Source organism: Phragmites australis, chromosome 20 (genome assembly GCF_958298935.1).
Source record: "Phragmites australis chromosome 20, lpPhrAust1.1, whole genome shotgun sequence".
NCBI lineage: Eukaryota > Viridiplantae > Streptophyta > Magnoliopsida > Poales > Poaceae > Phragmites > Phragmites australis.
This window is the reverse complement of record NC_084940.1, coordinates 7,006,238-7,018,373: the sequence shown is the minus strand read 5'-3', so window position 1 is coordinate 7,018,373 and position 12,136 is coordinate 7,006,238. Positions and strand designations below refer to the sequence as shown.

Here is a 12,136-nt window from a genome sequence, read left to right as displayed (position 1 = left end):
GAACCGTAAAAAAAACCGTTGAAGCGTTGAAGAGAATAAAAATCTCTTTCTAAAAAAATTCTAATCCTAACATGAATCGGTTAAAGATGATGTTAGTAACTTTTCAGGAATTTTGCTGCCTACCTGGGGATAATATGTCCGAAAAGATTCTTGCTTTATAAAAAAATTCTAGATCCTAACATGAATCGGTTAAAGATGGTGTTAGTAACTTTTCAGGAATTTTGCTGCCTACCTGGGGATAATATGTCCGAAAAGGTTCTTGATTTCTTTTTCCCAAAAGAAAATGGATACTGGTACTATGATGCAACCGATCTGCATGTTGCCTGCAGGAACGTCCTGACGTCGGGTGCACAAAGGCACATCAGATTGGACACTTGTAGCAGTGTCCGAGACGGCGCTCTATTCTGGATTCCTGGTTCGTCGCCGTCTTGCCCATTCCATTCGTTTGCAACGGGAAATATCTCCCCGTCCCTTGGAAATTGGAATTCATTCCAGCGTCATCTTGTCCCTTTCCTCCACTGTCCAATCAGCGTCAACTTCGGCGAGCTCAATCCTGCGCTCGACGCCGGAGCCTCAACTGCAAGCGTCACCAATTGCGTCACCGGCTAGATTTGTTCGCTGCAGATGTGGTGATCACCTAGGGAACAAAGCTAGTTATAAACTTGAAATGCAGCAGTCTTGAACGCATTTTGGTAAATCGAAGACAGTGGAAAGGACTAAATGTTAAATTCCTCCCTTTCTCATTCATATGCAACTGCGGGTCGAACGAAACAAAATACTTTAACACACACACATCATTTTCCAAGATCAAAACAGACCAATATACTAGGTGAGGGGATTCTTCAGGATCCCCGCGAGAATAGAACTGCCTGCGAAATTCGTGTGTTTCAAACAAGCTCGGTCTGAGGTACTTGATCAATTGGGCCACTGTTGAATCATAATCAGAGTATTAATTATGTTTTTCACTAATTATTTAGAACTAGACACGGTATTAGCAAAGTGGGTTAACATAGACAAAACGATACTACATGCCATCAGAATACATATTGTTTTAGGTAAGACACGATTTTCAATACATAGCTTTAATTCCTATTTTCTATTACAATATATTTATAAAATTTATTCAAATTTTGATATTATAAAAATATTTTTCAAAACAAAATTGAAAAAATATATTTTAAGGTTTACAAACTAAATATTTAAAAGTTATTGTTAATTAAAATTTTAAAAATTTGATCAAACCTTTTAAAAACAACATATATATAAGACTGAAAGGAGTATCTGATGATCAATGGTCCAAAAGCTCTATATAAGATCCAGGCACCCGGCGAGCTCGCGCCCGCTGCCAATCGGGAGTAAAATATCGCCCATTCCGCCGTCGAGATGGCCCACCGCAGCCTCTTCCTCCTCCTCGCCGTCCTCACCCTCGCCGCCACCGCCGCGGCCTCCTCCTTCTCTGACTCCAAGCTGATCCGCCCCGTCACCGACCGCGCGGCCTCCGCGCTCGAGTCCACCGTCCTCGCCGCTCTCGGCCGCACCCGCGACGCCCTCCGCTTCGCCCGCTTCGCTGTCCGGTCAGCGCCCGGTCCCCTTACCATGTCCCACCCCACCCGCCGTCCCGCTCCCCTTCACCGTTCTTCCTGACCGCCCGGCTCGATCCGCAGGTACGGCAAGAGCTACGAGAGCGCGGAGGAGGTGCAGCGGCGGTTCCGGATCTTCTCCGAGAGCCTCGAGCTCATCCGCTCCACCAACCGCAGGGGCCTCCCCTACCGCCTCGGCATCAACCGTACGACCCTGGGCCTGAGCACCTCCTCCCAATCTGGACCGTCCGATTCCGCGCGCCTCGGATTCTCACACACGTTTCTCGGTGTCGCTGCTGTGCTTGTGCAGGCTTCGCGGACATGAGCTGGGAGGAATTCCACTCGACCCGGCTCGGCGCAGCGCAGAATTGCTCGGCGACGCTCGCCGGCAACCACCGGATGCTGGACGCTGTCGCGCTCCCGGAGACTGTAAGTTACTAAAGCTACTCGTCGCAGAAAATCCTACGAACTGTTCATAGTTTAGGGGTCTCGGAATGGTAACGCAACGTCGCAACGGTATGCTCTCGAACGGGCGTAGGTATTGCGATTGTTGCATCCGTCACATGGGAGACAGACCTGCGTGCGTTATGTTTAAGTTTTACAAGGGAGTTTCCGACACGAAGTTTGCGAGTGACTGCAGGATTTGCTCATTGCTGTCATGCTGCGTGGTGTGTAGTGTTTGCCTATTTGCTCAGCCGGCTCCACGAGGACAAGCAATGTTTAGGTCCTGTTTGGCTTGTGTTTTTTTGCACAATCCGTTTCCTAGAGAATCCTGTGAAAAATAGATTCTGCTTCTCCGGATTATCCAGTTTATTCTTAGAATCTGCTTACCGATAATTTACTACAGAGTCATGTTGTTTGGCACCGTTTCTGCAAAATCCTCAAGTAGAAGATGTGCCAAACAGGGCCTAAGATGTGCCAAACAGGGCCTAAGCCACTCTCTTCCTTGGTCCTGGCACATGATGCAGTTACTGTCCATTTGTTCCATGTATCTAGGCATAGTTGCATACAAATGAAGCTTTCTATCTATCCACGGTATTGCTTTTTTAACGGAATCAAAAAAATATTTCAGTGGTTTAACTAATTGGCAGCAAAACGAGGTGGAACTATTTGGAAATGTAGAGTTCATACTTGCCACTTACTAGCAACTATTTTGTGAGGATTGTATTACAGCATTTCTAGCATAGATATCCAGGTGGTCATTGCAGGTTTGCATGGTATTGTGTCGCTAGATCTGAGCCAAGCGGTGGTGGTTACGTATTCAACAGTTTCCATTAATGTTGGATTGCTACGATGTTTCGACATTTTGCTGTGAAATGGCGTATGTGATGTTGCTATTGTTACGGCTGCTGCAGAAAGACTGGAGGGAGGATGGGATCGTGAGCCCTGTGAAAAACCAGGGCCACTGCGGGTCCTGCTGGACCTTCAGGTAACTACTGAAAATCAGCATCTTCTTTTCTGTTCTTTCCTTTTGTACAATTGTAATACAAAGACTGGAGGGTGTATGTCATTACTGTTATACCCCCTCCCCCCATCGACCGTTGTACTAAAAACATGATGGGTATGCTAATATCTTGGAATTATATCGATGATAGTTGAGTTTGGTGCATGCTTACTAAATTTACCAGTAAAAGGTACCTATGATAAGCGACAGAAAGTACCAATTGGAGTCTGCATCCGAATTGGATGTTTGGGCCTCATGGCCTTTAATTCAATCATGGTCTTGAAAGTAACCAGGGTGGGGTACTTTCAAATCGTGCTGCTCCTGGTAGAGAATTAAAAATTACTTTAGGTGTGGTCCAGGATGGGTGGTGACAGATATATCTGTTGGTGAAGTTGAAAGTAGCTTTCAAGAATAGTAGTTCAGATCTTTCATCACAGAAATAATCACGAGATTATTTAAATATGTTCAGTGTGGGAGTTAAGCTATTGCACTCGTGAGACATGCTAGCGATTAAATAATTGGATGAACCGACCAACCTGATTGTTGATCTACGCTTGCTTCCAGATCTGTTACAGTAGTTGATCAATGATTATCTCGTGGAGTCTTTCATGTATCCCGTTAACCAAATTCACTTCCAAAATAAAAGATTTAGTTTATTATTGTCAGAGCAGTATGAAGCTTTATAAGCGAACATGTTATACAGTATCGTATAATGCAAGTGCAGAGCTCAGTGGAAGACTTTGCTTCATGAATTACACAGAAATAATCAGTTAATATGTAAGGATTGCAGAAATGCAAGTCTAATTGCCCAATTGATCCAAGTACTTTATTCGAGTAACATATCAATAAGAGCCATGATAAGGACCTGATCATAAATAGTAGCACCCTGATCGCATGTAAAAAGCTGTATTCATGGATGATATCCTTGAGGGAGTGTCTATTCTTAGTGAAAGATTAAGTCATATCACTCTATTTTTGTGATTTCCAATATTTTTTTGTGTATATACTCCTTGTGGACCCGACAAAAATCATCTCAAAGCAAATCCGGCGCATACAAATATGATAGATAGAGGCAAAAAATCATTCGAGAGATAAGTATCTAAATCATATTCTTAATTGTCAAAGCATTGTAAAATTTAATGGTTAGTTCGTTTGATTCCTCCTGTGTAGACAACAGTTTCGGGCTGCATACCTAGATGGATAACATAAAGTTGAAGTACGAGAGTTTACATGTAGTTTGGATTTTTGTGGTTGGTCGTGGTTTGTATATCTCTTTCTACTATTCCTGAGTCTGAGTAAATCTATTTTTTGCCATTGGCTTCTTTCACCGACGTGCAGTTCCAAACCCTAGCCAGTAACATAAATGAGATTGGGCACAGCTTATTGGCGACAAGGAATTTGTCCCAACAAAGTATGCTCGCTAGCACTTATTCATCAATCTGAAGTATCTTACAATCACAATGTCAGATATGCCACACCAACCAAGCGGCAAAGGGGAAAACTAGTTAGGAAATACTTATTGGCATGTTTAGGCACTATAGTGTCAACTTCGAAGATATTAAAATCAAGATTTCAGGAAGATACCATTAAGCCGATTCATATTGCTAGCAAACATGCATGTGGAAACATGCCAGTTACTGGCCAGATAGATTGACCTGAGGTGGTATACATATAAGTAGTTGGTTTCATCTTATTTTACTTGATTAAAAAACTTGGTACTGAAGCATCAGTATTACTTCTAAATTACATTATTGGAAGGACATGTTGCAGTTACACAACACAAGAGATAAACTTCTTACGCATTTGAGTCTAGTTCAGATCTTCTTTTAGCTGTCAATTATTATCCATTCTTAAATTTCATACTGCATAGTCTTTCCGCTCTTTTCTTATCTGCCATGCATAAAAATGTCCATCATAGCATGTCTTCCGAAAGAAAGAAAGAAAGAAAAGAGGGTCATGCAAACAAAACAATTAAATTCCTCTGATGCTTATTCTGGCAGCACTACTGGTGCACTTGAGGCAGCATATACCCAGGCAACTGGAAAGCCCATCTCTCTTTCTGAGCAACAGCTTGTTGATTGCGCTGCTGCATACAACAATTTCGGATGCAACGGAGGCCTTCCGTCCCAGGCCTTTGAGTACATCAAATACAATGGCGGCCTTGACACTGAGGAAGCTTACCCTTACCAGGGTGTCAATGGCATTTGTCATTACAAGCCTGAAAATGTTGGAGTCAAGGTTGTAGACTCAGTTAACATCACTCTGGTGAGAAACTCGTTCATTCTAAATTCCCAATCAAATTTACTTAGAGTAAACAATTTCTATTCTGAATTAATAGTTTATATTTAATTTTGTTGTTGTGGTAAGGGTGCTGAGGATGAACTGAAGAATGCCGTCGGACTGGTTCGCCCAGTCAGTGTTGCCTTTCAGGTGATCAGCGGTTTCAGGCTGTACAAGAGCGGAGTTTACACCAGTGACCACTGTGGAACGACACCCATGGTAAGTGCACAGGAACATTATGTCATCAACATACAATTTATCGTTTGATTTGTTTATGTAGAGTTCCTCTGTGGATTGCTATCCGATTACATTACGGCTCCTTGTTTACATGTCATAATGTTCCGAAACTATGGATTCTTTTGACATTACTAGGATGTGAACCACGCCGTTCTGGCTGTTGGCTATGGCGTCGAAAATGGGGTTCCCTATTGGCTCATCAAGAACTCATGGGGCGCGGACTGGGGTGATAATGGTTACTTCAAGATGGAACTTGGCAAGAACATGTGCGGTGAGTACTCTATTATTACTATATACACTTCCATACTTCACCCCACAAAAAATTGGGGATCTTATGCTTCAGGATGTGTCGCACTCGCAACACAATATTGATTCGACTCTAAATGATGCAGGTGTTGCTACTTGTGCATCCTACCCTGTTGTCGCAGCATGAGACGCACATGGATTTTTCCATGTCCTCTGGCTTTGCTTGGCATCAATAAAACATGTCTAGCCTGAGCTTGGAGATGGGTCATACTGAGACTTTGTTGTGAATAGAAAATCATAAAGGAAATGAATAAGCCCCTGCTTGTACTCTCTCCCGCATGGTTGTGTAATTAGATTGGCGAATTGGTGTTTCACCGTAGTTCTACGGGTCTAAGACACTGTTATTTATGAGACAGCATAGCCATTCATGGTGCAGCCCGGAACATTCTATCAGAAAATAATGTATTATATGCAGATTATTTATCTTGTCTCTGGGATTATCTAGATTTGAGTGGAGTATTCTGATGACTTTTCAGGGGAAGAAACATGAAAAACTTCTTAAAAAGACAACAATAGGGTGGACCACGAACCAACCAAAACTGTAACTTTTGCAAGCTTGTAAAATTGACAAGTTTGCTAATATGAACGGTAGTAGTACTACCACTACTGAACTATTATGGTCTAGTATTTATGTGCCCTCTTAACAAGCATAACGACTGACCAAATTTTGCAACTCGCTGCGAACGCGTACAGCGTACTAATAAATCCCAGAATGGTTGCCTCTTGATCTCCGGCTGTTCGGTTCTCACCGAGGAATGAGAAGGTGCCACTTCGCGTGAACCAGCGCATCCTTTCACTGCGATTTGCACCTAAACCACGACCAGTTTCGCCTATTTCTACGGTTTCCATCCGGCAACTCGGCACCGTCGCTGCAGTCCCAACATCGGCCAGGGGAACGAACTGATCCACAGCAAACGGTGAGTTTCTTGACTTCTCCATGTCCCATGAAGTTCCCCTTCTTTCTGAAACTAAACTGCGAAGTTCTTTGAAACATTCGTCCACTGCAGTGGACTCATCAGTCTTAATGCAAATTTCATTCGTTTTTTAATACCCTTTATCATCTTGAAATGACAGCTAGTTTATGGTTCTATGCCTGTATGATTCAGAGCACAAGCCCTGAATCCCTGATGTTCATGCGTCCGGCATGAGCCCATAGGGGAACTAGATAGAAGAATTTGATCGACTCCCTGAAGCAGTGGGCTCCTGCCAACTAGGGGCGGAACCAAGCTCATGGCAAGGTGAGCTTCAGCCCAGGACGTAAGAATTTTGCCAAGGTATAGTCTAGTAGTTAAAGTTCAGCCTGGACGTGACCAGCTAATCTCTGAACCTTGCGGCGTAAGCCAGCGTCACCAACTTACCCTTGCGCCGACTTAACTGCGATTAACTGGCTGATTAACAAAAGCTTCCTTGCTGGGAACGGAGCCTAATAATACGGCAAGATATCTACACAGCCTGATCAACTTGGCATTAGCGTTCCACGACGAAGAGACAACTAAAAGTCCATTTTTTTAACCTGCTTTTGGAAATATATGATTCTTATCTCCTCTGCATGTGATGTGGACCGCCTCCTCTGGATCTCTGCCTTGCCGGCGAAGAAACACGGCTGTGAGCGCAACTACTAAACCGGAAGCCCTTCACGCCGCGGGGCTCTAGTTAGCAAGAACTTGTTGCGCTGCCATTGCATGCCTTGCGCTCTTTCTTGCTTGGGAGAAGCTCGTTTACTACTTGCCCCGTCTTGAATCTTGCTGCAGATAATTGCTTTAGGTTGTTACTAGCTTGGATTTTCTTTGGCTTTTAGACTGGAGTAATTGACACTAGCAAGAACTCTGTTCATGAATCCGTTTGTTTTTTAAATTCAGAGTAATATGAGTATAACAATCTGTATCGAATGAACGGGTTTTGATGCGTCTCTTGTTCGTTCATAGCAGGGACTGCGATTAACTCCTGAATTTAACCTGCCAAGATCAGTTCTTGCCGGTGCCTATTCCAGTTACCAATTGCACCATGACAAGAAACGCGTGGTTTCTCCTGCTGATCTTGACGTGCCTATTGATTTGTCCTCGGAGGAGCAGCGGATTCTCATGGAACATCTTCTCCTCGTTCTCGTCGTCGGCGGCGGCGACGGGTGGCAAGCGCGCTCCGATGATGGAGCTGGACGGCGCGGTCGCCGACTTCTCTATTGATGGCGCCAACGACCCGAGAGGGGCGAAGCTGCTGGAGAACGCGCGGGGCAGGCTCGCCGGCCCGAGGAACTGCTGGCAGGAGGCGTACCGGAAGCTCTTCGCCAGCTGCGGCGACATCATGGCCGACAAGGAGAGGCAGTCGCGGCTGGCGTGGCACCTGACCAGCTGCTTCCAGGAGGACTCCGGCCGGCCCCCCTTTCCGTCCTGCAGCGAGAGCTCCAAGATGGTGCATTGCCGCAAGCGGCTGAGCGACTCCGAGGGCAAGGTCTTCCTCGAGTTCTTCCTGGAGACCAACACCCTGTGCCACCAATTGCAGTAAGTCCCCCCCCCCCCCCCCCCCACGCACACTTTTAAATTGCAGATGAGATGTTTTCAGTACTAAATTTGACGATTTTTTGTCTTCGTTTGGTTGATTTGTTCAGAGCTGAAGCGTTCAAGCACAACACGGAGAGGCTCGTCAATGACCTGACAAGGACATCCAAGTCTGCTGAGGAGAAGCTCGAGGTGATCGAGGAGAGGTCAGACCAAATCATCAAGGAGTCCGGCAAGGTCCAGGACGCGCTGTCATCGATCGAAACTCAGGCTGATCATCTGGCGGAGACGTCGAAGAACGTCGGGGTGCAGATCAACGACGTGCTGGCTCACTCCAAGGCCATCTTTGAGCAGTCCAAGGAGATCGCCACCTCTCAGGCAGAGTTAAGGGAAGAGCAGACGGAGATGAGGGAGAAGATTGACGCCGGCATGGCGCGCATTGAGGAGTCGTATGAGAGCCTGGGCAATGGGATGGATAAACTGAAGGATGAGGCCTCGTACATTCAGAAGGAAATAAAAACAGTTGGTGATTCGATGTCTTCAAAGATGCAAAATTTGCAGAGCACTGCTGATGATATTGGGAGTGTTGCTGGCAAGTCACTGGAGAATCAGATGCAGCTATTGGATGGTCAGACTCGGGCAATGGAAGGACTGAATAATCTCCACAGCTTTCAAGCACAAGCTCTTGAAGAAAGCAGGTATAATATTTGTATGTACTGCTCTTATAGTGTTCTTGTACAAATTGCAGGGAGACTATACTGATCGAAAAAAAAAAACTAATTTGTGAACAATTGCAGGGAAACAGTACAGAAACTTGCGCAATTTAGCCAGAGTCAGCAAGAAGAGCTACTGTCCCGACAAGAACAAATTCGGCAAGCTCACGATCATCTCATCCAGAATTCGCACGACATACTGGAAGCACAGGTTCCTACTTATCTGATACTGAGTATATGAATAATTTTGCCCCATGATTTGAGTCTTCAACTCTCTTATATTTACTCAACATTTCACCTGCAGGAAGAGTTCAGAGCTAAGCAGGCCAACATTTTTGCTGCTCTGGACAAGCTGTACATCCTGCACAACGCCATTCTTGCCGAGTCTCGCTTCATCAAGGCCTTCTTCTTCTACTGCTGCATCGTGTTCCTCATCTACATGCTCACGAGCGCAAAGCAGACGTTCAGCATTAGGGGCCAACTTTACTTTGGTATGGTTTCACATTATCACTACTGTAATTAATATTACTTCTGCAACACGGATGTTCATTTTCGTTCCTTCAGGGCTGTGCATCACTCTTATGCTGGAGATTGGGCTGATCAAGCTCGGCGCCGACGACTTCGACAAGCAATTCTGGGTCATGTCCAAGGTGTTCTTGGTCAGAATGGTGTTCCTCGGTGTTGCTACTCTTCAGATCTTGCACTCCATATTCACCTACAGGTACGTAATGAATATATCCCTCTGCTACATCACACACATCTGAACATTCAGTGCCTTGCTGACGCAACCTTGCTGCAATTTTTATTGCTGGTCATCCTTCAGGGACTACGAGTTGCTGAACCACCGGCTGCTCCAGACACTGGTCGAGAAGGTCCGAGCACTGGAGCAGAACGCCGGCGGGAGGACGCTGTCGTACGGCTCGGGGGAGAGCGAGAGGAGCCTGAGGGACTACTCGTGGGTCTTCGACGAGCTAGCGGACGAGGTGGACAGCAAGATGGACCCAACTTACACCTTGCCGCCGGAGCGAGCGCGTGGAAGGTGCGCCGACGACGTCGTCTTGCCGGAAGAGGTCGGCGAGAACTCCATCACGACGTCGGTCAGTCGGAGGTACAATCTGCGGTCGCGGAAATAGGCAGTGGTCATTTCTGCCCCCCGGGTTTGCCCATCTTGGTAGTTTGAGACTTTTGAGTTTGGAGGAGCCTTTTGAGTGCCACATGAGATGTTGACGAAAATTTACACGAAATTTGAGTATGATGAAGCTACAATTGCGAAATAAAGTTCCACCGAACAGATTTCTTGTGCGTTGTCGAAAAATTGATTGGCTCTCTCCGGCCTCTCTCGCTTTGTGACGCTCATGGTTTCGCAGTTTTCCAGCCAAGCCTAGTGAGTAGAAACTAGCAACAGCCCATCAGTTGCAGCAGAAGACAGCAGCTGCGTTTCACATGGGCCTGTCTGCTCTCCAAGAAGGCCCAGCACAGCAGTGGAATTTTCGCTGCTACGACTGTCGCTGTACAGGGACGGGTAGAGTCGTAGAAGAAGAGTAGAATACTGTACCTGCACGATCATAAGTGAGGAAACTGGGGAAAAAAATTACTGCTGGCTTTATCAATTTAATACTAACTCAACTAAACTAGTCGAAAAAGTTGACCACCATACTGCATGCAGAACGAAGAATACATGCACGCAAGAACTGAGCTATCGCACACTCCCCATCGTATGCTGGTATTTCCTACACGTTTTCCCCGTATACCTTCGGCGTACGTATACGTACACGTCTTGAGTTGCCGGCACGGGACGGCACGCGCAGGTGGCCCCGCCGCCCGTCCGGAGCCACCTTCTCGCTTCTTGTCCCTGCCCTCCGGCCACGTGCTGCCGCCGGGCGAGGCCGCTCCTGGAGCGCGCGCGCCGCGTGCCACCCCCCCCCCCCCACCCGGCCTGACCGGCGCGCCCGCGAGCCCGAGGAGGCAACGGACCGCGCACGCGTCAGAGGACGGTTGGTGACTTCGCGGCATGCCAAATTGTTCCTTCTCGCCCTCCAAGAAGACCTGTATGGCAGAACTCGGCTCGCAATCCGATCAGATCGTGTGTTTGTAGTCAATATAAAGTGATTTAATTAAATATTTTAAGTTTTAAAAAAACTCGATTCAAGGGGAGATGTATCCCAAATGTATTGCAATAAGTTTGATAAAATACCTCGAAAACTAGCTGCAACCCGTATATTATCGTTGAGCAATTACGTCACGATCATAGAGAATACGTAATTAGACGCCTTTATTGCGAGAATTAAGGTTCAAGCCTTGATGATTAGCCTCACAACTAGAGTATATACTTTTAAAATGTAAACAAAATGACTTATATAAATATTTTTAGCATATACTTAATTTCAACTCATAAATTTCTTAGCTATAAATATCTCGCTTAAAAAAAAATAGAGTTCAAGTTCTATCAAATATGCTGAAGAAAGCAAGGAAGGAACTGTTTCTTCTTGCTCCGGGACTTCTAAGCTCCAGGTTTTCCTCCTCTTCCAGCGGGAGGGGAAAAAATCTCGCAGGAAGCTTCTGTTCACACGACAAACCACAGTGTCGTACTCGATAGTGTAATCAACGGGAATTAATTCATAAGTGTAACTTTTCGCAAAGAAAACTGTACAGTTACGAGTAACCCTATTATAATTAATCATTAGAATAATTATTTATTTAATCAATGATTAATCGAAATATCAATCTAATATTTTCGCCACATGTTTTGTGTTAAAAATCAGAGCACATGTCTTTTTAATATATAACATCACAACAAAATTTAAAAAAGAACGGATAATTAAATTATATTACAAGTTTTAAAGTATTTAATTATTTACATAATTATAATAAAATGAAGCTTGAAGGACACAGAACAGATCACCTCCTAACCAAACTAGAAAATACGCAGCAACATCAATAAACCAACAAAAGTTAGGTAAAACTATATAACTTTAGGCTCCACCTAAAAGCCCCGTCACACAAGTAGCTTGCACTATTTATTCCCACCAGCTACATTGGCGGACGTAAAGTAGCTAAACATGAGATCCTCCTCATCGGTAG

General features: G+C 45.1%; 2 protein-coding genes across 3 annotated transcripts; both read left to right on the top strand.

Annotated features, from left to right (window-relative positions):
* The first annotated feature begins 1,299 nt into the window (after positions 1 to 1,299).
* LOC133901311 (oryzain gamma chain) lies at positions 1,300 to 6,266 on the top strand. The gene is made up of 8 exons (XM_062342621.1): positions 1,300 to 1,574; positions 1,665 to 1,786; positions 1,891 to 2,009; positions 2,936 to 3,009; positions 5,025 to 5,289; positions 5,392 to 5,523; positions 5,677 to 5,812; positions 5,934 to 6,266. Exons 1-8 carry the CDS (start codon positions 1,384 to 1,386, stop codon positions 5,972 to 5,974), a joined length of 1,080 nt encoding a protein of 359 aa, XP_062198605.1. The 5' UTR covers positions 1,300 to 1,383; the 3' UTR covers positions 5,975 to 6,266.
* Positions 6,267 to 6,409: 143 nt separating this feature from the next.
* Positions 6,410 to 10,442, top strand: LOC133901310 (protein GAMETE EXPRESSED 1-like). 2 transcript variants are annotated; one of them, XM_062342620.1, is made up of 7 exons: positions 6,410 to 6,764; positions 7,776 to 8,345; positions 8,453 to 9,040; positions 9,140 to 9,266; positions 9,360 to 9,546; positions 9,620 to 9,776; positions 9,879 to 10,442. In XM_062342620.1, exons 2-7 carry the CDS (start codon positions 7,852 to 7,854, stop codon positions 10,186 to 10,188), a joined length of 1,863 nt encoding a protein of 620 aa, XP_062198604.1. In that variant the 5' UTR covers positions 6,410 to 6,764; positions 7,776 to 7,851; the 3' UTR covers positions 10,189 to 10,442. The 2 variants fall into 2 exon arrangements, with proteins under 2 accessions (XP_062198604.1, XP_062198603.1); XM_062342619.1 differs by lacking the exon at positions 6,410 to 6,764 and adding an exon at positions 7,036 to 7,611.
* Positions 10,443 to 12,136: the final 1,694 nt, after the last annotated feature.

Excerpts from the sequence above, each read along its gene's own strand:
- LOC133901310 (XM_062342620.1), top strand. The coding sequence starts at position 7,852 with ATGACAAGAAACGCGTGGTTTCTCCTGCTGATCTTGACGTGCCTATTG. Across the intron at positions 9,041-9,139 it reads CAAGCTCTTGAAGAAAGCAG|GGAAACAGTACAGAAACTTG; the intron begins GTATAATATTTG and ends GAACAATTGCAG. Across the intron at positions 9,777-9,878 it reads CACTCCATATTCACCTACAG|GGACTACGAGTTGCTGAACC; the intron begins GTACGTAATGAA and ends GTCATCCTTCAG.
- LOC133901311 (XM_062342621.1), top strand. The coding sequence starts at position 1,384 with ATGGCCCACCGCAGCCTCTTCCTCCTCCTCGCCGTCCTCACCCTCGCC. Across the intron at positions 1,575-1,664 it reads TTCGCCCGCTTCGCTGTCCG|GTACGGCAAGAGCTACGAGA; the intron begins GTCAGCGCCCGG and ends CTCGATCCGCAG. Across the intron at positions 5,813-5,933 it reads ACTTGGCAAGAACATGTGCG|GTGTTGCTACTTGTGCATCC; the intron begins GTGAGTACTCTA and ends TAAATGATGCAG.